The sequence below is a fragment of the Trichomonas vaginalis genome, chromosome IV, assembly GCF_026262505.1.
Source record: "Trichomonas vaginalis G3 chromosome IV, whole genome shotgun sequence".
In the NCBI taxonomy this organism is placed as follows: domain Eukaryota; phylum Parabasalia; order Trichomonadida; family Trichomonadidae; genus Trichomonas; species Trichomonas vaginalis.
Genome location: NC_067206.1, coordinates 28,551,360 through 28,575,465, shown reverse-complemented (window position 1 = coordinate 28,575,465; position 24,106 = coordinate 28,551,360). Strand labels below are relative to the sequence as shown.

The 24,106-nt window shown below is 33.7% G+C and overlaps 10 protein-coding genes, 1 non-coding gene and 5 pseudogenes across 16 annotated transcripts, besides 4 other annotated features; 12 read left to right on the top strand and 4 right to left on the bottom strand.

Moving 5' to 3' along the window:
• Positions 1–21,234: part of a mobile genetic element that runs on past the window's edge.
• On the top strand, positions 1,989–2,879 carry TVAGG3_0185420 (annotated as a pseudogene). Its single transcript has one exon. A coding segment is annotated over exon 1 (891 nt).
• Positions 4,397–5,066, top strand: TVAGG3_0185410 (ATP binding; the record flags this gene model as incomplete). The annotated part of the gene is made up of 1 exon (XM_051225778.1): positions 4,397–5,066. A coding segment is annotated over one exon (670 nt), but the record flags the coding sequence as incomplete, so codon positions are not given.
• Positions 5,086–5,793, top strand: TVAGG3_0185400 (integrase core domain containing protein family; the record flags this gene model as incomplete). Its single annotated transcript, XM_051225777.1, has 1 exon — positions 5,086–5,793. One exon carries the CDS (start codon positions 5,086–5,088, stop codon positions 5,791–5,793), a length of 708 nt encoding a protein of 235 aa, XP_051110763.1.
• TVAGG3_0185390 lies at positions 6,347–7,008 on the top strand (annotated as a pseudogene). Its single transcript has one exon. A coding segment is annotated over exon 1 (662 nt).
• On the bottom strand, positions 10,255–10,629 carry TVAGG3_0185380 (uncharacterized protein; the record flags this gene model as incomplete). The annotated part of the gene is made up of 1 exon (XM_001325062.1): positions 10,255–10,629. The coding sequence occupies one exon, from the start codon at positions 10,627–10,629 to the stop codon at positions 10,255–10,257; it is 375 nt and encodes a 124-aa protein (XP_001325097.1).
• On the bottom strand, positions 11,730–12,173 carry TVAGG3_0185370 (uncharacterized protein; the record flags this gene model as incomplete). Its single annotated transcript, XM_051225776.1, has 1 exon — positions 11,730–12,173. A coding segment is annotated over one exon (444 nt), but the record flags the coding sequence as incomplete, so codon positions are not given.
• On the top strand, positions 13,467–16,504 carry TVAGG3_0185360 (annotated as a pseudogene). Its single transcript has one exon. A coding segment is annotated over exon 1 (3,038 nt).
• TVAGG3_0185350 lies at positions 16,585–17,441 on the bottom strand (annotated as a pseudogene). The gene has a single exon. A coding segment is annotated over exon 1 (857 nt).
• TVAGG3_0185340 (uncharacterized protein) lies at positions 17,466–17,726 on the bottom strand (the record flags this gene model as incomplete). The annotated part of the gene is made up of 1 exon (XM_051225775.1): positions 17,466–17,726. The coding sequence occupies one exon, from the start codon at positions 17,724–17,726 to the stop codon at positions 17,466–17,468; it is 261 nt and encodes an 86-aa protein (XP_051110761.1).
• Positions 17,772–18,206, top strand: TVAGG3_0185330 (uncharacterized protein; the record flags this gene model as incomplete). The annotated part of the gene is made up of 1 exon (XM_051225774.1): positions 17,772–18,206. The coding sequence occupies one exon, from the start codon at positions 17,772–17,774 to the stop codon at positions 18,204–18,206; it is 435 nt and encodes a 144-aa protein (XP_051110760.1).
• Positions 19,926–20,275, top strand: TVAGG3_0185320 (annotated as a pseudogene). The gene has a single exon. A coding segment is annotated over exon 1 (350 nt).
• On the top strand, positions 20,324–20,560 carry TVAGG3_0185310 (uncharacterized protein; the record flags this gene model as incomplete). The annotated part of the gene is made up of 1 exon (XM_001327244.1): positions 20,324–20,560. One exon carries the CDS (start codon positions 20,324–20,326, stop codon positions 20,558–20,560), a length of 237 nt encoding a protein of 78 aa, XP_001327279.1.
• Positions 20,726–21,052, top strand: TVAGG3_0185300 (uncharacterized protein; the record flags this gene model as incomplete). The annotated part of the gene is made up of 1 exon (XM_001327243.1): positions 20,726–21,052. The coding sequence occupies one exon, from the start codon at positions 20,726–20,728 to the stop codon at positions 21,050–21,052; it is 327 nt and encodes a 108-aa protein (XP_001327278.1).
• Positions 21,053–21,234: a terminal%2Cinverted (terminal inverted repeat of Maverick-1A transposon ID:TVAGG3_0185290).
• Positions 21,235–22,087: a mobile genetic element.
• Positions 21,519–21,875, top strand: TVAGG3_0185280 (MULE transposase domain-containing protein; the record flags this gene model as incomplete). Its single annotated transcript, XM_051225773.1, has 1 exon — positions 21,519–21,875. One exon carries the CDS (start codon positions 21,519–21,521, stop codon positions 21,873–21,875), a length of 357 nt encoding a protein of 118 aa, XP_051110759.1.
• Positions 22,050–22,087: a terminal%2Cinverted (terminal inverted repeat of MuDR-5_TvMULE4 transposon ID:TVAGG3_0185270).
• A 460-nt stretch (positions 22,088–22,547) lies between these two features.
• Positions 22,548–22,621, top strand: TVAGG3_0185260. The gene has a single exon. It is a non-coding gene; the product is annotated as a tRNA-Lys (tRNA).
• Positions 22,622–22,921: 300 nt separating this feature from the next.
• Positions 22,922–23,968, top strand: TVAGG3_0185250 (uncharacterized protein; the record flags this gene model as incomplete). The annotated part of the gene is made up of 1 exon (XM_001327242.1): positions 22,941–23,903. One exon carries the CDS (start codon positions 22,941–22,943, stop codon positions 23,901–23,903), a length of 963 nt encoding a protein of 320 aa, XP_001327277.1.
• Between the last annotated feature and the right edge of the window lie 138 nt (positions 23,969–24,106).

The following is a 24,106-nucleotide window of genomic DNA, read 5'->3' as shown; positions in this document are numbered from 1 at the left end:
TTTTTGCTGTCATTCATATCATCCACTTCCCCATCCGTTAACTTTTGAGGATATGCGTTAGAATAGCTGTTCTTAAATGAAGGCTTTTCACCTTTTAGCGCATAAACTCTATAACTTTCTGCATACTTTATGTTTGAACCTCCTGAGCCATCATTGACATAAATTTTTATAGGCTTCCACCCTTTGTTCATGTTCCTGCTTCTTCCCTTAGCTCTTTTGTTCAGTAGTTCTACATCTTTATACACAGCACCTGTCTCAGTGAATTCAACAATATTTTCATTCGTTAGCTTTACATTCAAACCCTTGTCGAGTATATTGTTCATTTCATACATATAAAAGGTTTTTATTCTATATGAAATGAGAAGCAAATCCATCTTAGCTGGTGCCGTTAATGTTCCAATTGAACCAACATCAAATGTTGACTCACGAACGACAAACAATATTGTCATAAAGAACTATAGTTCGGAGTGTTTGAAAGAAAAAGAACCAGAACTGAAATCCGTGAATTTAAACTCAGCTTCAAACGCTAACGCTACATCAGATGTTAAGTTAGAGTATCCACCACTGGACCAAATTCTTTCAAGAGAAGCCAACGACAACCCTTACACAAATGTTCAAACAAATCCTTCAGATAACGTAGACCATTACCTTCTTCAGTTATACCAACAATTTACTCAAAGACGATAAGAAGCTTTTGACAAATCTTATAAGTAAGAACCAAATAATTCTAACAAAGGAGGACCTTGAAAATGTTATCTCACGAATAACAGGGAAACAATGTGTCATTGACTATCTCGACCCTGAAATCGAATGCTGTGGTCAAACGCCACCATTCATGAAAATAGGTAACATCCGCATCATTGAAACACCAGGAACTACAGGAGTTGAGTTTAAGTATAAATATTCGAACGAGTATACAAAACTTTCAACAGAATATAAACTTTGCTTGAAATATGTTTTAGTAAATTAAAGCAATTTGTAATATCTGTCCAAAACTTCTTCAACAGTATCGAACTCATCTTCATAATGCAAACCTAATCTTATTGACTTGGTGCAGTTTTCACTAACACAATATAGCGCTTTGCGCTCGGCGCCTTTGACGCCTTTTTCTGTTCTCTTGACTGACATAACTAACTCATTTGTTTCATCAAACAGCAACAACCAAAGTTCATGACCTAATACATAACATTCATACTTTATATTTTTAGCTCTGAGTTCTCTTGTAAGCTGTTGCATTTAATATTTTCTAAAAAGTCAACTTCAACAGTCATTCGCACTGGTGCCTTCAGTTCTACAGGCTCGCCTGAAAGTCAACAAGTCTGAATTGCATGTCTTTCAAATTATGAGGACTAATGCGAACCCATTTACCTAAATGAGTTGCTATGACAGGAACGTTTGGAATGAACATTGAATTTACTTCATAACAGAAAGACTTATATTCTACTGAACCTTTACTATTAACTCCTGAAATGCCTGTGACATTAGCTATTTTAGACTCAATGTACAAACAATTACCATAACATACGTATGGAACAGATTTCATCTCAATCGTTTTGTCAAAACTTTTCAAAGGAAATGTCATATGGTATGCTCCCAGAAGCAATTGAACTCTATGACTCATTCGTGTTATCTTAAACTCCTTCGCATAACTGAACTTCAAAACTCCTGCAATAAGTTTAACATTCATTAAGTTTTCTTCGTTCTCCTTGTTTATTGTAGTATTTATGAGCGCATTTAACACTCCAGCTAATGTTTCCATCTTATATTCTACATTATTGTGAAATCTTATTTCATGCTTCTTTCCATCTATTTCAAACTCCATGAAATCTGTTTCATCTGTTATGACAAAAGTTGCGATAGTATTGAAGTCAACAACTCTGAAAGCAAGCGCTTCATTCTGAAGACCTAAGTTTGTTGTAGCTTTACTGTCCCGTATTCGTTTGGGTCTGTACTTTGCAAATAGAACAACATTTTATTCTCATTAAAATATGACTATTGCTGCATATGCGTATGAAACAAATGAAGCAAGAAGAGCACATGAACTAGTAAACGAAACTCAACTTTAACCATTGAAGGCAATGATTAGTCATTGACGATGGAAAAACTAAAAAAGTCATTGATTTCGATACTTTTAACACTTATGACCCATTCATTACAACAAGCAAAGTTCCTATTATAAATGATGGAACGGTGCAATATATAAATTCTACAGTAGATGCCTCATTAGTGAAAGTATTAAATGTTCTCATTGAATTGTTAAAGAGCTTTCGATTTGACGACAACATTAAATGCCTAAAGAATTTAGTCATGAATGAGAAACAAATTCTCGGCGTTGCTGGTAGCAGTAATGATGTACACCTTATGACATTAGAATATTATAACGAACATAAAGATGAACTGAAAGGAGAGAAGGGTGACACCGGACCACAAGGAATACAAGGACCTCAAGGAATACAAGGAATACAAGGAATACAAGGACCTCAAGGCGAAAACGGTTGGATGGAAAGGATGGAAAGGATGGAAAAACTGCTAAATCATGGATATGGGACCTTATAAATACTGGTTTAACAGCTGCTTCATATGGAGTTCTTCAATACCAAATCGGAAAGATATGGGCGGTACTTGGTGAAGAAGTTTTAAATGACGTTAAAAATGCTTTGAACTTCATTTCAAATGGTTCGGATACTATTAAAACTTTATCTGGTTGGATGCAAGAACAAGGAGTCAAATAGATACTGTAAGACGTATAGCAAACAATGCACGTACGGGATTGGATACTTTACGACAAGCACAAAATACACTAAAGGAAGCAAATGATATTCTTGGCTCAGTATCAGACATGCATGAAGATTGGCTTAAAGGTATTGACAAATCTTTAAAAAATCACAGTCAGTCTATTGCTGACTACAAGAAAAGTATAGATTTTTACATAGTGCTATGGACGTACATGATGGAAGCATAAGGAACTTACTTAATGCTAACAATAACTTACCAGGAACTATTAAAGCATTTATAAAGTCCTTTGTAAAACCTGGTGCTCTAACATTTAGGTCTTTGAGAGCAAGAGCATTGAAGTCAAGAGATGCAGAACTCCAACAGAACCTACAGAAGGAACTGAAACAAACAGAAACTCCAAAGAACCACCAAAACCAACAGCTAATGAAATATTGTTCGAATATTTTCCAAGGTACTCTGTTCTCATTGCATACATTCAAGAAATACTTAAGAAGCAGACTTGACTTTAGGAGATGATGAAAGTTCTGTATATCTTTCGTTCCAGTTTCAAATAGCAGAACTTTTGAGACAGATATGTTTAATGTATGACAACATCTCTGATTTCACAAGATATGATGACGACCATGACCCCGAACACGGTGAAGAAGAAGTTTTACAAACATCCATTAAGACAGGAAAGGTTTTAACTCAAAGTCTCATTATTGACACCAAAGATGGCGAAGTGGACGTTCTTCAAGAGCTGAAGAAAAATACTTCTTCGGGAGGTGGTGGTAGGCATGAACTTGAAATAAATGAGATAGAAGAGAAATTAGCCGAAAAAGCAGATAAAGAACATAAACACAATATCTCCGATATAAATGAACTTCAAGCTACATTAAATAGTAAAGCGGACAAAAATGAACTTGACGCAACGAACAAAGTTTTGAAATCTCATAAACACAATATCTCCGATATAAATGAACTTCAAACTTCTTTAGACAATAAAGCAGACAAAAACCATGTTCATTATATAAGTTCTGATGAACAGATTATAACGGACTATCATGGATATTTAACACAGGGTGAAAAAGTGAATACGAAAAATGTTAATGAAAGAAGATATAAATTCATTCGTGCTAAAGGTTATGACATACACTGTACTGTACAGTATGACACAGGTATAGCACCACAATCATTTGGTTATAACGCTGAAATTTATGCTTCATACTTCTTTGTTAACGGTGTATTAGTTGAACCAAGATTTACTTTGAGAGTTAAGTCAAAAATAACTTTTGAAGATGCTATTAAAAGTAAAGCTGACAAAACAGAACTTGACGCAACGAACAAAGTTTTGAAATCTCATAAACACAACATCTCCGATATAAATGAACTTCAAGCTACATTAGACAGTAAAGCCGACAAGAACCATACACATAAATCCTTCACTACTGTTAGAGCAGACGACATAATATTGAACTTTGACCTTGGTTCAAGTGCACCATTAGAGAATCCGAGTACAAGCGTAAAAGATACTCTTAACAATTTAGATAAGAGTTGCAGGAATATCGAAGATCATGCCAGAAACTTTGAAGCATATGAACTACCAGCAATGTTAGATAAGAAAGCAGATAAAACTTATGTGGATGCAGAACTAACAAAGAAATTTTCGAAACCAGATACAATGACATTTACAACAGAAATTATAAATGGTGAACCAGCAACTCCATTTGAATTTGTTAGAGGTCTTCAACCAGATACTTTTGAATTTTTCTTGGATAATTCTATTGAACTAACATTACATTATAAAAGTGGAACAAATGCAACATTTCATCCGGGAGATACATTCCAAATGGTATTTAATGACATAAGTTCTTTAGAATATGTTTATAGAGTTATGAGCATATATGATTTAATATATCCTATAGGAGCTGTTTATACGTCTATGAATCCAATAAATCCAAACACTTTATTTGGTGGTAGATGGTATGAAATAGTTGACAGTTTTCCATTCTACACTAATACGCAGTCAATGAAGATGGGAGGTTCAAAGAAAATAGGTATTGAAAACCTTCCTTCACATATGCATAGGTTCAGTGGAAGAACATCTGTGGAAGGAAACCATTCACATTCAATAACAAAAAGAGGTTATACAAATCTTGCAGCGGGTTCGGATAGACAGGGAATGCATAGATATGATATTTCAACTGACCCAGTAGATTCAAGCACAGGTATTTTCTGTGGAACTGCAGGAAATCATACACATGTTGTAGCTGGTATTACAGACCAGCAGGTAATGGAAAGATTATATGCCTCCTTATATAACAATGCACGCTTGGATACGAGTTGGTTAAAATCTTTAACTTTACATAAATGAGCTTGAAAGAAGTATTCGAACAACATCCATGGAGGTCATTTAAGAAGTTCAATGAAGCTGCAAAGAGTTCGGGATTTACTAACAGAGCTGAAGTGAAAAGGTTCTTTGACAAAAATGTTGTACATCAAACAAAAATAAACCCTTACGACTACTTTTTACCAATTTACTCCAACACTCCTGACGCATACCAATTTGACACTCTCATTCAAAGCAGAAAAGGAGGACATAAACCATTCCTCATCTTCATAAATGTTAACACTCGTAAAGCATATGCATATCCAATGAAAAATAAAGGAACTCATGAAGTGTTAAGAGTTTTACAAAAGTTTGTAGCAGAACATAACCCAAGTACTTTAACATCAGACCAAGACGGTGCATACCTCAGCAACGAAATCACAGAATTTCTCATTAAGCATAACATAACTCACTACACTACTGAAGACCATAACCATAACATACTCGGTATCATTAACCGCTTCATAAGAACGCTCAGAGATTTAAATCAAGAGCGAGACTTTACCGAAGAAACAATGAAACATTTCATCGAAGTTTACAATTCCTCAACACATTCTACAACAGGACATACACCAAATTCAATGACACAACAACAAGAAGAAAAGTATATACAAAAGAAACGAAGTCAAACACAAATATCAGAAATTCAACACAATTTACTCTCATTCCTGGAACAAAAGTTCGTGTAGTTCTTGACGACAAACCGTTGACAAAGAAACGTTTAAGGTTAAGTCGAAATTATTATATCGTAGACTCTACGCAAGGTAATGGATATCTTATAAAAGCTGCTGACGACTCCATAGCATTTTACCCTCGTCATAAATTAGTCGAAAGTAGTAATGGCAAACTTGCTGAAACCATTGACGAAGCAAAGCGAGGAGTGGTTATTGAAATACTTGACTACAACATAAACGATGACACTTATAAAGTAAGATATGAAGGAGGCGTTGAAGATGTTATACCATCTAAGAACTTGAGAGAATCTAAACCAACTCATCTGGGACCATTAGAGCGGGAGTACTGGAAAGATAAAAACATGCCAGAAAGAATAAGAAAATTCTTTCTAAACTTTTTCGTTGGATGTAAATCAGACAAAAATATATTATAGGTGAAGAGGTGAGATTTCACCTGTTTTCTCACCTGTTTTTTTCACCTCTTGAATTTTCGTGAATTTTCACAAAAGACCAAAAATAAAGTTAGTTTTATTTTTTTTATTTTTTCATTTTGTATGTAAGAACAGAAATGTCAGTCGAAGCAAAAACATTCACGAACAAATCTAATGGCGAAACATTCACAAAAGGCACTTATAATGGTATTGAAGTCTTACGTAGAGACAAGGATGGTTACATTAATGCAACAAAGATGGCGAGAGAAGCAGGAAAGTTAAACCATTTAAACAGATTTCTCAATAGTGCTAAAATGCAGGAAATTCTTGAGTTTTGGTTGAAAGAATACGGTCGAGCCAAAAGTGGCTCAACCTCAAAACAAGCATTTATGAGCTTACTAAGGGCGTTATGAATGAATTCAAAGGTATTTACATACATGCTGACCTCGTTCATTTTGTTGCTGAATGGTGCTCTGTAAAGTATGCATTTTATGTCAAAGATATTATGGACTCCATAGACAAGAAAGTTCATGAGAAGTTAGATGAAGAAGAACTCGAAGATACAGTGGAGAATGCTAAAACCTTTGTTCGAAGAAGAAGTTGGAAAAATGTGTGAAAAACAATTAGAACATGAACGTGAGATATATTATGGTTATAGAGATTCTCCATACGAACTAGTCCAATGGAACAAGAAGATTTAAAGAGAGAATTTAGAGAATATGAACTCGCTAAGATAGCATTTGAAGCTGCAGAAAAGAAGTTAAAAGTTTGGGGTCGTTTTGTACAAAAATATTGTGAGTAAATGAACCATTTATTTTTATTGAATTCACCAAAAAATATAATTTAGGTGAAGAGGTGAGATCTCACCTGTTTTTTCACCTCTTTTTTCACCTCTTGAATTTTCGTGAATTTTCCCGATAGAAAAAATAAAGTTAGTTTTATTTTTATTTATTTTTTATTTTGTATAAAAGATATGATTTCAACAATCGGCACAACAACAATTCAAGCCGCGAACGGCGGGACTCTGTCCACAACAACTTCACCAAACTCGTTAGTCATGAATCCAACATCTATGTTAGTAGAGATGGAAAGCTTCATTCCTTCTTCATTTACTTTCGAAACAGAAATACAAAAAATTAAGCAGGAACTTTTAACAAGTAATTTAGACTGTAGTGCGAAAGATGAAACAAATGAACAGTATCTTTATGAAATGGAGGACCTCATCGACCATTTACCTAAACTACCTGAAATTCAGCATCAAAAACTAACTATTCCTGAATTCGACGAAATTGAAGTCAAAGCAACTGACTCAGTAGAAATAAAGAAGTTCATACGTAAAGTAAATTATGAATTCCTTGGTTTTCATTGCAACCATAAAGTTATGGACAAAGATTGCGATATGGTATATAAGAATGTTTCTGACATATATAAATCTGAAGAATTTAAGACCTACGACAACTTTGTTTCGTTAGTTGCTGAATGTGTTTGGGAAATAAGAGATAAAGATAGAAGAGGCAAAGTATGGAACGAACAACTAAGACCCGCTATGTTTGAGATGAAGAGAGCAATTGACGCTTTAGTTGTTCTAGCAGGTCAAATTTCAATGTATAATGCAAAAATGAACCCACAATGTTCAAAATGTAAAGCAGCAATAAGGAAATATAACTACTCCGTCAAAGAGATAGAAAGAATGCGAAACGACTATGCAGACTTAAAGAAAGAAGCAGAAAAGCCAGCAGAAGATAAAATGGACATGTTAGCATTTCTGAACAAAAACTATCCAACAGTAGAAGATTTCCTTCTATCTGACGTCAAGAAGAAATATAAAGAGACTTTCGGCATTGTTAAAACTTTTGATATCCTCAGCGAAGAAATAGAAGCTACAAAACTGTTTAGGATTTCAAATATACATCGTACAATTCATGTAAAACGCTTGTGAAGAAAAAACCAGAATTTTCGAAAAAGTGACACCAACTATTAAAGTTATTTTATTACTAGATTTATTTACAAATTATAAGATAATATCATTAACCGAATATATTTTTAATATAAATAAAAAACTTTTTTTATACAAAAAATTACAATCAATCGATAAATATTATAAAACATTTATTCCAAAAAGATTAAGTAATAGGTGGGATCCTGCATATAATATAATTTTATGTCATAAAGTTTACAAATTTTAGATGGACCACAGTGAGAATGTGAGTGGTTAATTTAAAGGTGGTCTGATAAAGAAATCGAGGCTTACTCAACACAGCATGAAGCAGTTTCTAATACACAATCTTACTAGTGGTGTTTCGGTCGCCAGCGCTCTCATAGGGGTGCTGATTTCAAAAACCACTACTTCAAATTATTCAACAATACTCAATGCAGCATGAAGCAACTACTACTGCTGTATCTTACTGGTAGTGTTTTGGTCGTTGGCTCTTGCACAGTCTCTCAGATTTTCAAATTTTTTTTCAACACTATCTTGTTTCGCTCTCAGAAAGCTATCCTACAAAGACATCGAAGCTTACTCAACACAGCATGAAGCAGTTTCTAATACACAATCTTACTAGTGGTGTTTCGGTCGCCAGCGCTCTCATAGGGGTGCTGATTTCAAAAACCACTACTTCAAATTATTCAACAATACTCAATGCAGCATGAAGCAACTACTACTGCTGTATCTTACTGGTAGTGTTTTGGTCGTTGGCTCTTGCACAGTCTCTCAGATTTTCAAATTTTTTTTCAACACTATCTTGTTTCGCTCTCAGAAAGCTATCCTACAAAGACATCGAAGCTTACTCAACACAGCATGAAGCAGTTTCTAATACACAATCTTACTAGTGGTGTTTCGGTCGCCAGCGCTCTCATAGGGGTGCTGATTTCAAAAACCACTACTTCAAATTATTCAACAATACTCAATGCAGCATGAAGCAGCTACTACTGCTGTATCTTACTGGTACTGTTCTTCGCTTCTTACTATCAACTCTAAAACTAGTTTGATGTATTATTTATTCATATATAAATATATACATATATAAATATATACATATATACATATATAAATATATACATATATAAATATATACATATATAAATATATACATATATAAATATATACATATATAAATATACATATATATATAAATATACATATATATATAAATATACATATATATATAAATATACATATATATATAAATATACATATATATATAAATATACATATATATATAAATATACATATATATATAAATATATAAATAACAAAATACAATCAAAAAATAGTGTTTGAAAATTTAAGGTTAAGTGTCACTTTTTCGTAAATAGAAGCTACAAAACTGTTTAGGATTTCAAATATACATCGTACAATTCATGTAAAACGCTTGTGAAAAAAAGAGGTGAAAAATTAGGTGAAAAAAGAGGTGAAATCTCACCTCTTCACCTAAATTATATTTTTGGTCATTTACACTCATTTACGAAGAAGTCATGACAAAGCATTTACGATGAAATCTTGACAAGGCATTTACGAAGAAGTTATGACAAAGCATTTACGAAGAAGTTATGACAAAGCATTTACGAAGAAGTTATGACAAAGCATTTACGAAGAAGTTATGACAAAGTCAAGACCCTTTGGGTCTCGCCGCTTAGCGGCTGAGGGTGAAAAATTAGGTGAAAAAAGAGGTGAAATCTCACCTCTTCACCTAAATTATATTTTTGGTCAAAGCTTCCACGAGAGAAAAGATTCCTCATTTGCTAAGGATTCCAAAAATGAAAAAATCGTTGATTTCGGCTGAGAAAAAACAGCAAAACCCTTCTTCCACGGGAACAAAGAAATAAAGAAGAAATAAAGTAAATTTTTTATTTATTCCCGTGGAAGATAGAGCACTTTTATGACACTTTTTATTCACGACAAACAAGACAAATAAAGAAAATAAGAAAATACGGCGCTGTCGCGGTTCGAACCACAGACCCTGACCCCTCCATAACACCACCTTAGACCACTGTGCTACGTAGCCTGTCGACATAAGATTTTATAAATTGCATATTTGACGTAAATTTATTTCCATCTGGCTTCCCACTGCATAAGATATTCATACGTGTTTGTAAGACATTCATTAAACTTCTTTTCTATTGCATCTAATCTTGCGTTATTTTTTTCAATAACTTGTCTGTATTCTTCATCATCTCCAGCAGTGTTTGGGTCTTCACGTTTAAAATATTCATTGTTAACCAATTTTTTATCTACAAATTTTATTAGTGTTTGATTCACTTCGTTATGATAACGGTCATATTCTTTCAATACGTAAGTGAAGACAAAATGCGTCGTACCTTCAATCTTAAAGCTTAAAGAACTTTCAACACAGTTTTGAGGGTCTGTCAGTGCGTCAATGAGATAGTATTCGAAGTCAGTCAATAATCTTTTTAAAGTCATTTCATACAGGATAAAATTTAATGTTGTGAAGAAATAGTGTTTAACACAGAAAAATAAAGTTAGTTTTATTTTTATTTATTTTTTTATCCGGAATGTAAAGACAGATATGTCAACATTAGAGAACACAACAACTGCTATCGTTCATGAAGTCATAAATGAAGAATACGAATACATACAGTATAACAAACAATTGAGACTCATTCGTTCTGTCAAAGACGACATGTACCAAATGCAAAGTATTTTGACGGCTTGTTTTGCTCCAGATACTAAGCTTCCTAAAGACTGGTTTAGGAACCAAAGCACCATAGAACTATTAAGTGAAGCACAGCGAGACGTACTTTTTTCTGAAAACAGTGAAGAACAGCGAGTAGGTAAAAAATCCCAGTCGCCAAAACTCTATGAAAACCGTGAAAAATTGCCAAACGGTTTGAGAGGATATTATGTTCATAGACTTTTAGTAAATGCAGTTGCAATGTGGGCTTCACCACGTTATGCTTGGAATATTTACAAACTTCTTGACGAACTTCACAGACAAGAACGTGGAGAGATGGAAAAGAAACTTCAAGCAAAAGATGAAGTCATTGAATCCAAAGACAAAAGCATACAGAAAAGAATACCACGTTCAGTACCAAAAGGAAAGGAAAAGAGTTATAAGTATATGATATATACTGAAGAGTTGGAGAAAGAAGAAGATAAAGATATGGTTATGTTGCATTTAGTCAGAAGAAACAACAAGAGCTTTTATGACCTTGCTAAGATTTACAAATCTGACAGAAACTGGTTCTATCGTGAAAACTTACCGATTTCAATGACACCGAATGAGCAAATAAAGAAATTGTCAAAAATACTCTTCCTCAAACACACTATGACATCAAAGGTTGCACAATACTTACCTTCAAAGAAGACTTACCATTACTGAAGGAAAAAATAACAGAATATTTCGATAACTTCAAAGAGGAAGAATGAAGTCACGACAACATTAACGAAGAAGTCACGACAACATTAACGAAGAGAGAATGAGGTGAAAAAACAGGTGAAATCTCACCTCTTCACCAAAAATATATTTTTGGTTAAATAGCTTCAGGGTCAATTTCTTCAACCATTTCACTTCCTTCGTCAATGTCAATAGAAGCTTCTTCAACCTTTGGTAAGAACTTTTGTATAACATCTTTGTTCGTTATTGTCTTCAGAGATGAAGGATAATATTTCACATTTATTTCACCCTTCTTATATTCTTTCTGTTCGGAAAGATTTAAAGCAATACTGAAGAAGTCAACGTTAGAGTTCTTTATGACAGTATAGTGTGTATCTTTGACATTCACGAAGAAACCCTTTTGTTTCAAAACTACTGCTAACTCTTGTGAAGTATAACGTTTGCGGTCAATGACGATAGCTAATGGTCTGACATACTGACCAAACTTAGATTCTTTCACAAACTTCTTGTTAAAGATAACATTAACGTTTGCAGAACCATTGAACTCATTCTTGATGGCAGTAGCGAGAGCATTGTATGAAAAGAACTTGCAATCTTGCATGTGTTTCATTAAAATAAAAATATTAAATTATTTTGAAAAATAACTTAAAAAAATGTAATCTAATTTTTCAAAAAATATTTTTTATCCGATAGAAAAGATGACAGAAAAATTAACTTTTTACATAGCGCCAGACCCTTCTTGCCCACATCTTTTTAAGCCACAATATATAGTCATAGAACTAAATAGAGAAAGCGAAATTCTACAAATAGAAGAAAGCGAAATTCTACAAACAGAAGAAACATATAGAGACCTAGATAACGAAACTGGATATGCACTATTCTGGTTAGATTGTCCTTATGAAATGTATGAAAAAAAGGCTTTATATGAAGAATATAGAAAATATTGTCATGAAAACAATATAAGACCAAGCTCTAGAGAAAAATTCTATGCTGGTATAAAACATCTTTTCGAAGTTCGGAATGGCAAATATAGAAAGAAATAATTTTTCTAAGTTTATTTTTTCAAAAAATATTTTTTTATTTCCTACTAAAGATGTATCGGAAGTTGTCTAAGTTAGAACACTCGGAAATAAAACAACTTCTTACAGAAGCTAATATAGATGTTGCAAAGCATTACGCAACAAACAAAAAAGCACTCGCTGACATCCTCAATGACTATAATGGTGCAATAAGTTATGATAGAATTCATGAGTTCATAAAGCCGCAACGCGGCGAGGACGAAGTCCATGCAAGAGCATTTCCTTTAAATGACATTGCTATTGACTTATATCATAGACGTTCAGTACCTCATGAAGTAAGAAGAGAAATGTTTGACATAACAAATGCAAACGTTGGTGAAACAAGAAGAGCTGTACCACATGAAGTAAGAAGAGAAATGTTTGACATAACAAATGCAAACGTTGGTGAAACACGAAAGAGAGATGACACACTGAAACAACAGAGAAGAGAGATGTTTAAAAGTGCTATAGAACAAGTTCGCAAAGCTAAACGATGTCATTCGTTCCATTGACGACAAACCAAAAGAAGGTGAGAGATGGTTAAAGAAAGATGAAGAGAATAGGAAGAGAAATGTGAAGTCAGGCAATAGACTCATTGACTTTAACATCGAAGCTTTAGATGAACCAAACAGAGACTACTTACACAAACATTTCGGTAAGGTTTTCATGAGACTCTTAGAGAAAATTAAAATAAACTCCCAACAGAGATGGATGGTATGTTATAAACTTGGTGGAAAGTATGAATGTTCTACGTTAAACCTCAATAATATTGGAACATTACTACATCAGCTCTTGAAGGAGAACTTTATATCAGAGATAGAAGCAAATGCGCAGGTATTGTTGAAATGCACTATGACTTCTTCTTGACAAACATAAAGAATCTTACCGAAATAAAGATGTATGATTTAACAGAATATGAAGGCTTAACGATGTCAGATGTAAAGAAAGGCAAACCAAAAAAGAGACCATATAGAGATGAAAGCACACTGACAAATGACCAGAAAGCCATTTTGGAAGCTCTTAAGCAAACAGGAAACCCAGCACTTATAGAAAGCTTTTGGAAAGATAATGGTGAAAAGAAGTTTTATAAGAAGAGAAGCGGTCAGTTCTGGAAGTATCTTTGCACATTACCTATAAATCTTGAACGCTACCAAATCTTCAATGAACTGAACAAAAGAACTGCAACACTTATGACAGAGGACAATTGTTTCGTTTATGCTTGCATTCAGGCTGGAGTAAATGAAGAAACTATTGACCACATGAGAGAAGTCATTCGTGTTAGAGACTTTCCTCAAAGTAAAGTACAAGAAATTTCTGACGCAACAGGTATATCATTTAATGTTACCATTGGTTATTTCAATGACTCAAGACATAATGAAATAAAGAGATATATACCAAAAGAATGCGAAACTGTTAGAACTATTGACTTACTTCTTGTTGAAGACCACTACATGCTAAATGAAAGATTACCAATGACAACATACTTCATTCGAAACTATAAAGAAATTCTCAAAGCTTGTGGTGGAATGAACATTGAGAAACAGATGAAGATTTATACAAAGAGAGAAGATAAATATGTAGTTCGTTATGATAGAACAACACCGTTATGGGATGTTATGAAAACATTGTGGGAGTGCAAATATTTCGAACCTATTTCTTATGGAGAACTTTTCACATATACTACTGACTTATATAAACAGAACCTTGCACCATTTAAAGATTTGACATATGCTCCAAAGTATTGTGTACAACTGAAGAAGAAAGCAGAGTCAAAAGAAGTAAATAAAGCTAAATGTAAATTCATACCTGAGCACGTTTTCTTTGCTGACTTTGAGTGTAGTACGGATGGCTTTCATAAAGCTTTTAACATCTGTTATGACAGTGAAGATGGTTCAGTTAGTGAAAGCATTTGGGGTCAAAACTGTGCAACAGAATTTTTGGAAAGACTTCCTGACAAGAGTTTAATATATTTTCACAACCTCAGTTATGACATAAACTTCATCTTAAGACACATGACAGAAGTGAAAGGAACTCCCATCATTAAAGGTTCACGAACAATGCAAATAACTGGTTTATATAAAGGACGGGCAATTATTATAAAAGACTCTTACAGTGTTATAAATAAGAAGCTTAAACTATTTCCTGCTATGTTTAACTTACAAACAGGACCGAAAGAAGTATTTCCATATAACTACTACAGCAGTGTTTTGTTAGCAAATGACAACAGAACTGGTGTCATTTCTGAAGCATGTAAGTTTATCCATGATGCAGATACATTTATGAAGAACATAGATTCCATCAAAGGTTGCAGAATAGATGAAAACCACTTCGACTTAGAAAAATATAGCACGTTTTACTGCAAACAAGATGTAAGAATTTTAAGAGAAGGTTTTGTAAAGTTCCGCAATGACTTATTGAAAGAGTTTGATTTAAACGTTTATGACTACGTTAGTATTTGTTCTATTGCTAACAAATTGTTTGAGAACAGAGTATACTTCCCGAATGGAAATCTTTATGACCTCTCAAATAAACCAAGAGAATTTATTTCGAGATGCATTCAAGGTGGAAGATGTATGTTGTCAGATAACATGAAACAAAAGAGCAAAAAGAAACTCATTGCTGACTTCGACACTGTTTCATTATATCCTTCAGCTATAGCAAGATTGTATACTTTAGAAGGAATTCCAAAAGTATTGAAGGATGAGATGCTAAGCACAGAGTATCTCATGAGACATTTATTCGATGATGACCAAAAGGAACCCATTGGTGAAAAGTTTATGTCTGGCTTCTTTGTTCTCATTAAGATAACAGAGATTGGTATACCCAGACACTTTCATTTAATAGTTTGCGACCCTGAACTAAATCCAGAACTTAACGTTCCAAGAAGTTCAAACACTTGCTGTCTCATGTATGTTGACCATATAACATTACAAGACCTCATAAAATATCAAGGTGTCAAATGTGAAGTGTTGCAAGGATACTATTACGATGGAAACAGAGATATGAGAATAAGAGATGAAGTAAAGAAGTTGTTTGAGTTAAGGTTAAAGTATAAGAAAGAAGGAAACCCCTTACAAGAAATTATAAAACTCATTCTGAACAGCATTTATGGCAAAACTATTCTATCTCCTATTGAGTCAAAAATAACCATAGTAAATGACAAAGATGCTATAAGATATGCTATAAGAAATTACAACCATATAGTGAAGTTCGAAGGTTTGGATGGTTCAGATAAAACTATTTTCAAGCTAACGAAAAGCATTTGCAGACACTTTAACTTCTGTCCACTTGGTGTTAATATTCTGTCTATGTCAAAACGTATTATGAATGAAGTATTCTGTACTGCAGAGGACATGGGACTTCAAAATTTTACCAGGATACCGACAGTATGCACTTATATAATGAAGACATCCCAAAGCTTGCAGCAGAGTTTAAGAAGAGATATGGTCGCGAACTTATAGGAAAGAACCTTGGTCAATTTCATAGCGACTTTGCAGAAATAACACCTGGAAAACAAAGTTTAGCTTATAAAAGTATTTTCTGTGGAAAGAAGACCTACATAGACTTACTCACTAACGATTTAAATGAAGTTGCATTTCACTGCAGAATGAAAGGCGTGAAGCAAGATGTTATTGCTTTAACCGCTAATGAAATGTTTCCTGAAGCTATACAATGCTATTACAATGAAGATAAGAACATTCACATACCTGTTGGAACATATGACAAAGACTCTGAGTTCAGTTTAATGAAACTTTACAAAGCACTTTATGATGGTCAAGAGATTGCATTCGACTTATGTAAGTCATGTCAACCTTGCTTTGCTGAAAAGTTCAACTTTTCAATAACGACTAAAACAAGCTTTATTCGTAAGTTGAAGTTCTGAGGTCATTTATTTTTGTCAGCAATGAGGTCATGAATGAGGTCATATGAGGTCATTCGTGAAAAATAAAGCTAGCGTAGATTTTACAATACTGCGATGGTAGAGTTTAAGAGTTGTGCTTCAATGTAGAGACAGTCCTTATGGTCTGGAGGCAAGAACACTGGACATTTATGGTCATGAGTGGAGAACATGTCTATCCAAAACTCACGATTGAAGCCAGTTAATTTATAGTATTTAGGGTTAGGAAGTGGTGAAGTTCTTGTATGACCAATGAACTCATTTTCAACTCCCTTACTTAAGTTTGAATATAATATAGCTTGCTTTCTATCCCAAATGCCAGGTGTTACAATCTTTGAAAATTCATTTTTCCTCGGAAGCATTGCATCATAATTGAAAACATTCTTAAAATCATCACTTGGTTCAGAGATTTGAAACCTTATACGTAATGGATTTTTTTCTCTTTAGCGACTTCATTGAATGGTGAGAATACAATGAATTGACAGTCATGAGTTCCATCTTCATTTTCATTAAATTCATAATGAAAGTCTATAAGTTGTGGCTGACTACCTTCTTCTTTCAGTTGTGCAAGAAACTCACGTAAAGGCTGTAAAGTTTGTACTTCAATGTTGAACTTTTTCTCGAACATCTCATTAAATGAAATCATACATTGCAACAATGTTGTATCGTCTTTAAAGTATTTGTATATGTGAATGTTTTGGGCGCTTAAAGACTGTTCGTCATTTTCTATCTCGACTTGAAGTATAAAGTCAACCTTTCTGAAAGCACGTGTTATATACATAGATGTTATGCCAATGTACTTCTCTTCATTTATGTTCACAATCCAGTCTGTTGGAAACTTAAACGTTACTCTGTTCCCCTTTATTTTGACGTCAGGGTTTTCACTACTGAACGCAACAGATAAAGGTATTTGTCTATACATTTAGTTCGGATAAAAATAAACCATTTACTCTTTCTTTGCTTCAGCTTCTTTAGCTTTTGCTTCAGCTTCTTCTCTAGCTTTCTTTGCCAGCAAACGTGGGTTCTTTTGTCTTCCAGCAGCTAATGCAGCAAGTTGTTTTTCACTAAGTTTTCTCTTTGGTCTCTCTGGCTTTTGTTCTTGTTTTTGTTCCTTCAGTTCGGATAAAATTTGCTCACGAATTTCTTTCTTCAATGCTTCAACATCTATGACCCCTTGGGTCTTGTCCGTAGGGCTTGTCTGAGTCATTTGACTGTAGATAAAAAACTAAATTAAAACTTTAACCGATGTAAAATGAGCTTGTCAAAATCAGAACGAGAGTCTATTATATTAAATGACGCCAGAGGAATACAACATCCTTTCTATTATGTAAGTCAGAGTAAAGATGGTAAAATATATGTAAGAAAAAGAAAGGTTCCATTAGCGAATACAGAGAGCGACAACATTAAGGTGCATGGCAAGGGCGAAGCCCACGAAGCCCATATAAAACCTTCTGTTCAAACTGAAAAGTCAATAGAACAAGAAGAAAAGAAGCCAGATGTTCTTTCAATAACGAACCAAGAGCTTATTGCAAAGTTCGTGAATTTCATTGAAAAGCAAACCGAGTCAAAGAACCCTGACCCGCCAGTGAAAGAAGTTGAGACAAAAGAGAATGTACAGTTCATTGAAAATGTCAAGAAACAACTTCCACCACGAATGCCAAGAAGAAGAGTGAGAATAATGAAGTAAATAGATATTTTTATCTGAAGTAAATACATGCAGAACGAACAGCTAAACGAATTTACTCCAGCAGAGCATATTCATCAGATTCGCTCATATTTCGATATCATAGACAATGCAGTTCAAATTGGTGACACTAATAGAAAATATTCTGACGCAAAGATTCCATCACAACCTGGAACTGCTAAAGATAACACATGGGTAACATTCAATCTCTCACCTCCTGGTGAAAATATGTTGGACCTTTACAATACATTCATTACGTATAAAATGGAAGGTCAATTTATTGTAGATAAAGAAATTGGTTCAGGTTCCAATAAAACAAACCCACCAGGATTTTGGATTGGTTTCGATGACGCTTTCTATGCAGTTGCTGGATATCAAATCCTTGCAAATGGTCGTATCGTATATTCTCAAGACAACGCAAGAGAAGAAGCATATATAACTTCAAACTCACAAACTACCGAACAAATAAAGAAAGTAGATGTTTTCTCAAAGACTCGACATGAAGATGTATGGAGTCATTCGGGAACATGCAGAACAGGACAAATTGTTAGTGGTCCAATTACAGCAGGAAAATCATTTGATTTTAAGCTTCGTTTAAGAATTCCTGTTAGAAGATTCCTTCCATTAGAAGCTATTCGATTTATTCCAGCTTTTGCAGGAAACATTCAGCTTAAAGTAAAGTTCAGTAGCGACGCCTTACAATGCACATCTATATCTGTAAATGATATCATTGCTTTCAATCCAACTCTTAAAGTTGCATTTGCTTCAGATTCAAATCCACCGACAAATAAATTTGTTCCATGGAATGAACCATTCACTATGATAACGAAGGCAGTAGAAGCTAGTGGAACAGTTACTATTACAACTGTAAACCAGCAACTATTTCGAACAAAGATGGATTTTAATGAATGTTTCATTCATCCAAAGTCATTCTCTTTAGACCCTAACATTTATACAGAACTTGTAGAACATTATACAAACGAGGCTTTATGTTTTCCTGTTAAAGTTATGGATTGGATTCCTATGGACGGTTCATTCTCAAAGAATACAGATAGTTCAAGTGCAACATTTACAGCAGCTTATACGCCTATTAATAAAAGTATTTGGGCACTATTTAGAAAGAAAGACAACTATTATGTTAATTTTGAGAACCCTAAGTTTAAATATCTTCAGCTTTCCATGGGAGCTTATGGAAATATGCCTGCAGAACCTGAAAAATCATATGGACCTGTATTTTATGAAATGGTTGCGAACGCTTGCAATACAAACAATGATATGATAGGATTTAATGAAGATGTTATGAGGTCATTGGTGGATGATGGTAGTGTGGAACATAAATGGGATAGCTATGACAACACACATTTCTTATGTGGTTTTCCAACAGAAGTGGACTTTTGCTTCCAGCAAGGTCAAACATCTACTGCTCCAATAACATACAAATTGTCTGTTAAAGGACCTATTGAACTAGCAACTGAAAACGTACCAAAGCCACTTATTGGATTTATGAGGGATTGTTGCTTTGCCATTCAGGTGCGTGCTAATGGAATCCCAATAATAAGATTAGATGACTATAACTTAGCTACGGACGACAGTGAGGAATAAAGGATGAACGTTTATTTTTAAAGCTTATAAATGAGTTCTTCATCAAGCTCTCGTGAACCTTCACCATCTATGAAACAAACTTTACCAAACGATTATGGAGCACCTATTGAATATTTCTTACGAGCTGCACAATGGCAAAGAGCAGTCTCACCAAGGTTAGGTGTTCCACCAGCTCCTGTCAAAAATAGCATTTGGTCAAGTCCTTATATAAATATGGTCTCCCACTAGGTTTGCTAGCTACAGCAGGAGCAGTTATGATGTTGAAAAGAAATAAAGCAAATGTTGTAAATAATACTGAAGTAGCTGAAGTTAAACAAACTCCGACACCATCACAAACAACACCTTCAATGACTCCTGAACCTATGAAAGTACAAACTCCTGTTCAAAAGTCAACTCCTAAACCGACTCCAACATTTAAACCAGAACCTACTCCTCAAATAAATCGTAAAACTCCTGCGTTTCCTTACTGAAAAAATAACGTTATTTTTATTTAATATTAAAATTTTTATTTGATTGAAATGACGACTAAAGTCACTGAAGCAATGAAACAAAAGTTTTTGGTAGAATACATTAAATCAGGAGCGGTTCCAGAAGGTTTTTACGTTCATACTATGAAGGATGGTAGAGTTCAGTTTAGAAAGATAAAGCAACCATTAGATAGAGAAGGTATATTAAGGAAGATTAAACTTCATGAGGACAACATTGCTGAACTTAAGAAGAAGTTAGAAGAGTTGGAGAAAGGAAGAGAGTTATAAAGCAATGAATTCAAGTGGGTGAAAAAACAGGTGAGAAAACAGGTGAAATCTCACCACTTCACCTAAATTTATTTTTGTGCTATGTTTTCATACGTGTGAGGGTGGTGATATCATTAATTTTAAGTTTATTTTTTATTTTTACTGAAAATTTTTATTTGGATGTAAATGACGAAAACTATTGAGATAACAAACTACAACGGTCATGAGTTCAAGAATTTGTTCTTCGTTCCTCGTGAAAATACATTCTATCAGATACGAGGGAGAAAGGGTAAAGTTAGTTTGAGCGTTTATGAAGGAATGAAGAATGGAAAGTTTATACAAGCATACGATACAAACGGTAAGCGTGTTTCATTAGCTTTGTCAAAACTTACTAACATTTATTTTGACAGTGACTTTGACTCTGACGATTGGAGCGACAGCAGCGATACTGAAGAATATGAACTATTGTGTGAAGCACAGCAATGGGAAGAGTTGCAATACTTTTGTAAGTGAGAACGTTTATTTTTTACAGTAGTGAGGTGAAGTGGTTGGCGGCTTTATAAATATTTAAGGTTAAGTTGGTGTTTGTGTTTGTGTTGTAAAATATACGTTAACGGTTTTGTAAAGTGTCAAATTCACAAGTATTGCGTATGGAGGAACGCAGTGCCTCCGTACACGAGACTTGTATACTAACTAACCAAAATATAAGTTAGTTTAAACATATATTGCTATATCTCATGATCTTACTTAGTACTTTTAAAGTTAATTTCAGAAAAAATTTGACACAATGGTATCCGGCACATACAAGTGGTGTACAACCAAAATATAAGTTAGTTTAAACATATATTGCTATATCTCATGATCTTACTTAGTACTTTTAAAGTTAATTTCAGAAAAAATTTGACACAATGGTATCCGGCACATACAAGTGGTGTACAACCAAAATATAAGTTAGTTTAAACATATATTGCTATATCTCATGATCTTACTTAGTACTTTTAAAGTTAATTTCAGAAAAAATTTGACACAATGGTATCCGGCACATACAAGTGGTGTACAACCAAATCTTCGACTCGATGAACTTGTCATCGAGTTATATTCCAGTGTTGTTCCTTCATTCCTGATTAAGTTGCAAATTAAAGGTCTGGATTCAGAGAGAAGTGTTAAAGTTATCAAAAAAGTCACAAGAGATTTCGAAGAAATGACACAATTTAAAAAAGTCGAATGCATCAGTATGCTTGAAGCTGTTCAGAAAGGTCTGAAAAATGATACACTTGATCCCAACATTGTTTACTCAACATTAAAAATATTATTGCAAAGAAAACATTTGATTTAATAAACATTTAATTTATTATAATTAATTTTTTATTACAGTATAGTAAAAAATGCTATAAATAAATTATTATATTTTATTAAAATGTGACTTTTAATAGTAAGTGAATAAAATAAATCAGGAATTAGGAAAGAAATAAGGTTAATTAAAAATAATGAAAATTACAAGTTTAAGGTTAATGAAAAAGTGACAATGGGCGAGTTTGTCCCCCACTCAATATGAAGAGAGATCAATTTCCAAAATTTTACCAAAAAGAGATTAGGCCTAATTTTTATGGCCAATCTTTATGATTTGTTATAGAGATACTAGATCTACTACTCCCCAAAACAATTCATTTTTTGAATGGCCCCCTTTTTTAGGCCTTCATTTTATGAAAAATGCCAATATTATACGATTATTGATATATTTATTTTTTTGTTCTCAATAAAGGTATTCAAAAGTCAATATAAACCATTCAAAATTGAGAGGAAACTCATTGAGAGGCTCGGAATTCGAGTAGTGAGGAAGGGTAAATTTTGAGAGCCAAAATTTCAAATCCCCTCAATATTTCAAAGCCCTTCTACTTAGATTTTGTGACTACCTTATATATATCATATATCGGCGCGACGCGCCGATAGATGAAGGAAAAGTGCATTTTTATTATTATGTATACTTGAAACCCCTAAAAAATGTGAAGCTTTCCTAGCTCAACTGGATAGAGCTTTGGACTTTTAATCCAAGGGTTTGGGGTTCGAGTCCCCAGGATAGCGTTTTTTCCTAAAATAATGTTATTCTTTTAATTTTTTTGTAATTAAGATACTAAAGTTGGATTTTGAAAGGAGAGGTATTAAAATACACAAAGAATTGTTCACAAACAATAAACTTCACATTGATGATAAATCAGAATTGCTTATTCTTTTACAAAGAAGTGCATTAATATACTGTTTCTCATTGGAACCCCTCTTTCGAGATGAGGTGTAGTGATTGATTTATTAGAAAAGTCGAAGAAATAGGATTTTTCGTGTAAGGGATAAAAAGTGACAATAACGAGAAAAAAAATAGATAGAAAAAAATTATCAGAAAAAAATTATGGATGAAGAACACGGTTTATTCGCCGTGATGTTAGCTTCATCATTAGAACAATGCAGTGTTAGATATGGATCAGGTCTTAAAGTATTCCCATTGTTCCATAATTCCGCAATGACAGTTCAAGTTCACGAAGGAATTGGCATAATAGATCCTTTAACACAACTCACACCCACATTTAACGAAGATACAGATGATTACGAAGAATTATACGAGATTTCAGACGAATCTATACCTGATGACATTGATGAGCTTGTTTTAGAAGATTCTTTACACGTTTTTAACCACATCAAACGTCTAGTATCATTGCTTTACGGTACTGATGTTTCTCATCTCGAAATTGCATTCGGACTTAAAGATATCGGCGATGAAATACAAATTTTCATAACAGATGTGTTATCTTGCAAATTACAGAAATCTCCGCTTTCAGATCTTCTTGCAAATGTACCCGATGGATCTGATATGTTTGCGCAACTACTTACAATTTTATATTCGTGTAACTACTCAACAGATCATTGCTGGTCAATTCCACGCTGTGACAAACATTCAGAGATAACAGTAACACTTGGAGTTACTCTCAGATACTTCATTTTCCAATTATTTTACGATTGCAACGTTGATTTACTTTTCAACTTTGCCAAAAACTTCTTCAGAGAGTTCTCTCCAGAATCATTACGAAAGACAGTCCGTTTTTGCAGAGATTGTTACTTCAAATGGCAACTTGAAGAAATGAAGTTTAAACAGCTTGGAAAATACCACTACCAAACAGCTCCTGTGACTAAAGGTCCAAAAGATAAAGCCCAGCTTCGTGCAGCAGCAGGAAATGTCCTTAGAAATGGAAAAATGCGAGCATCAGTCGGATCTTCTGAATTACTTCACGCTACATACAACAATAAGAAAAATTCTGTTTATAACTCTCGTAATGAAGGCTTTTCTTTCTCTTTGCTTGGAAAGAAACGAATTTAATATCTATATTTTTGATTTTAATATTTGTTTGTTTGTAATTATTAATAAAAGAGTTTGCTACTTAAAATTTATGCTTATTTCACAGATATTTCTTGTCAAAAACGTATTTGATATTGAATTCTCAAATCATTTATAATATTTTTGAATTTTATATTTAGAAATTACCTACTTCAATTTCAATCTGCTTTATCTAAATAAGATGC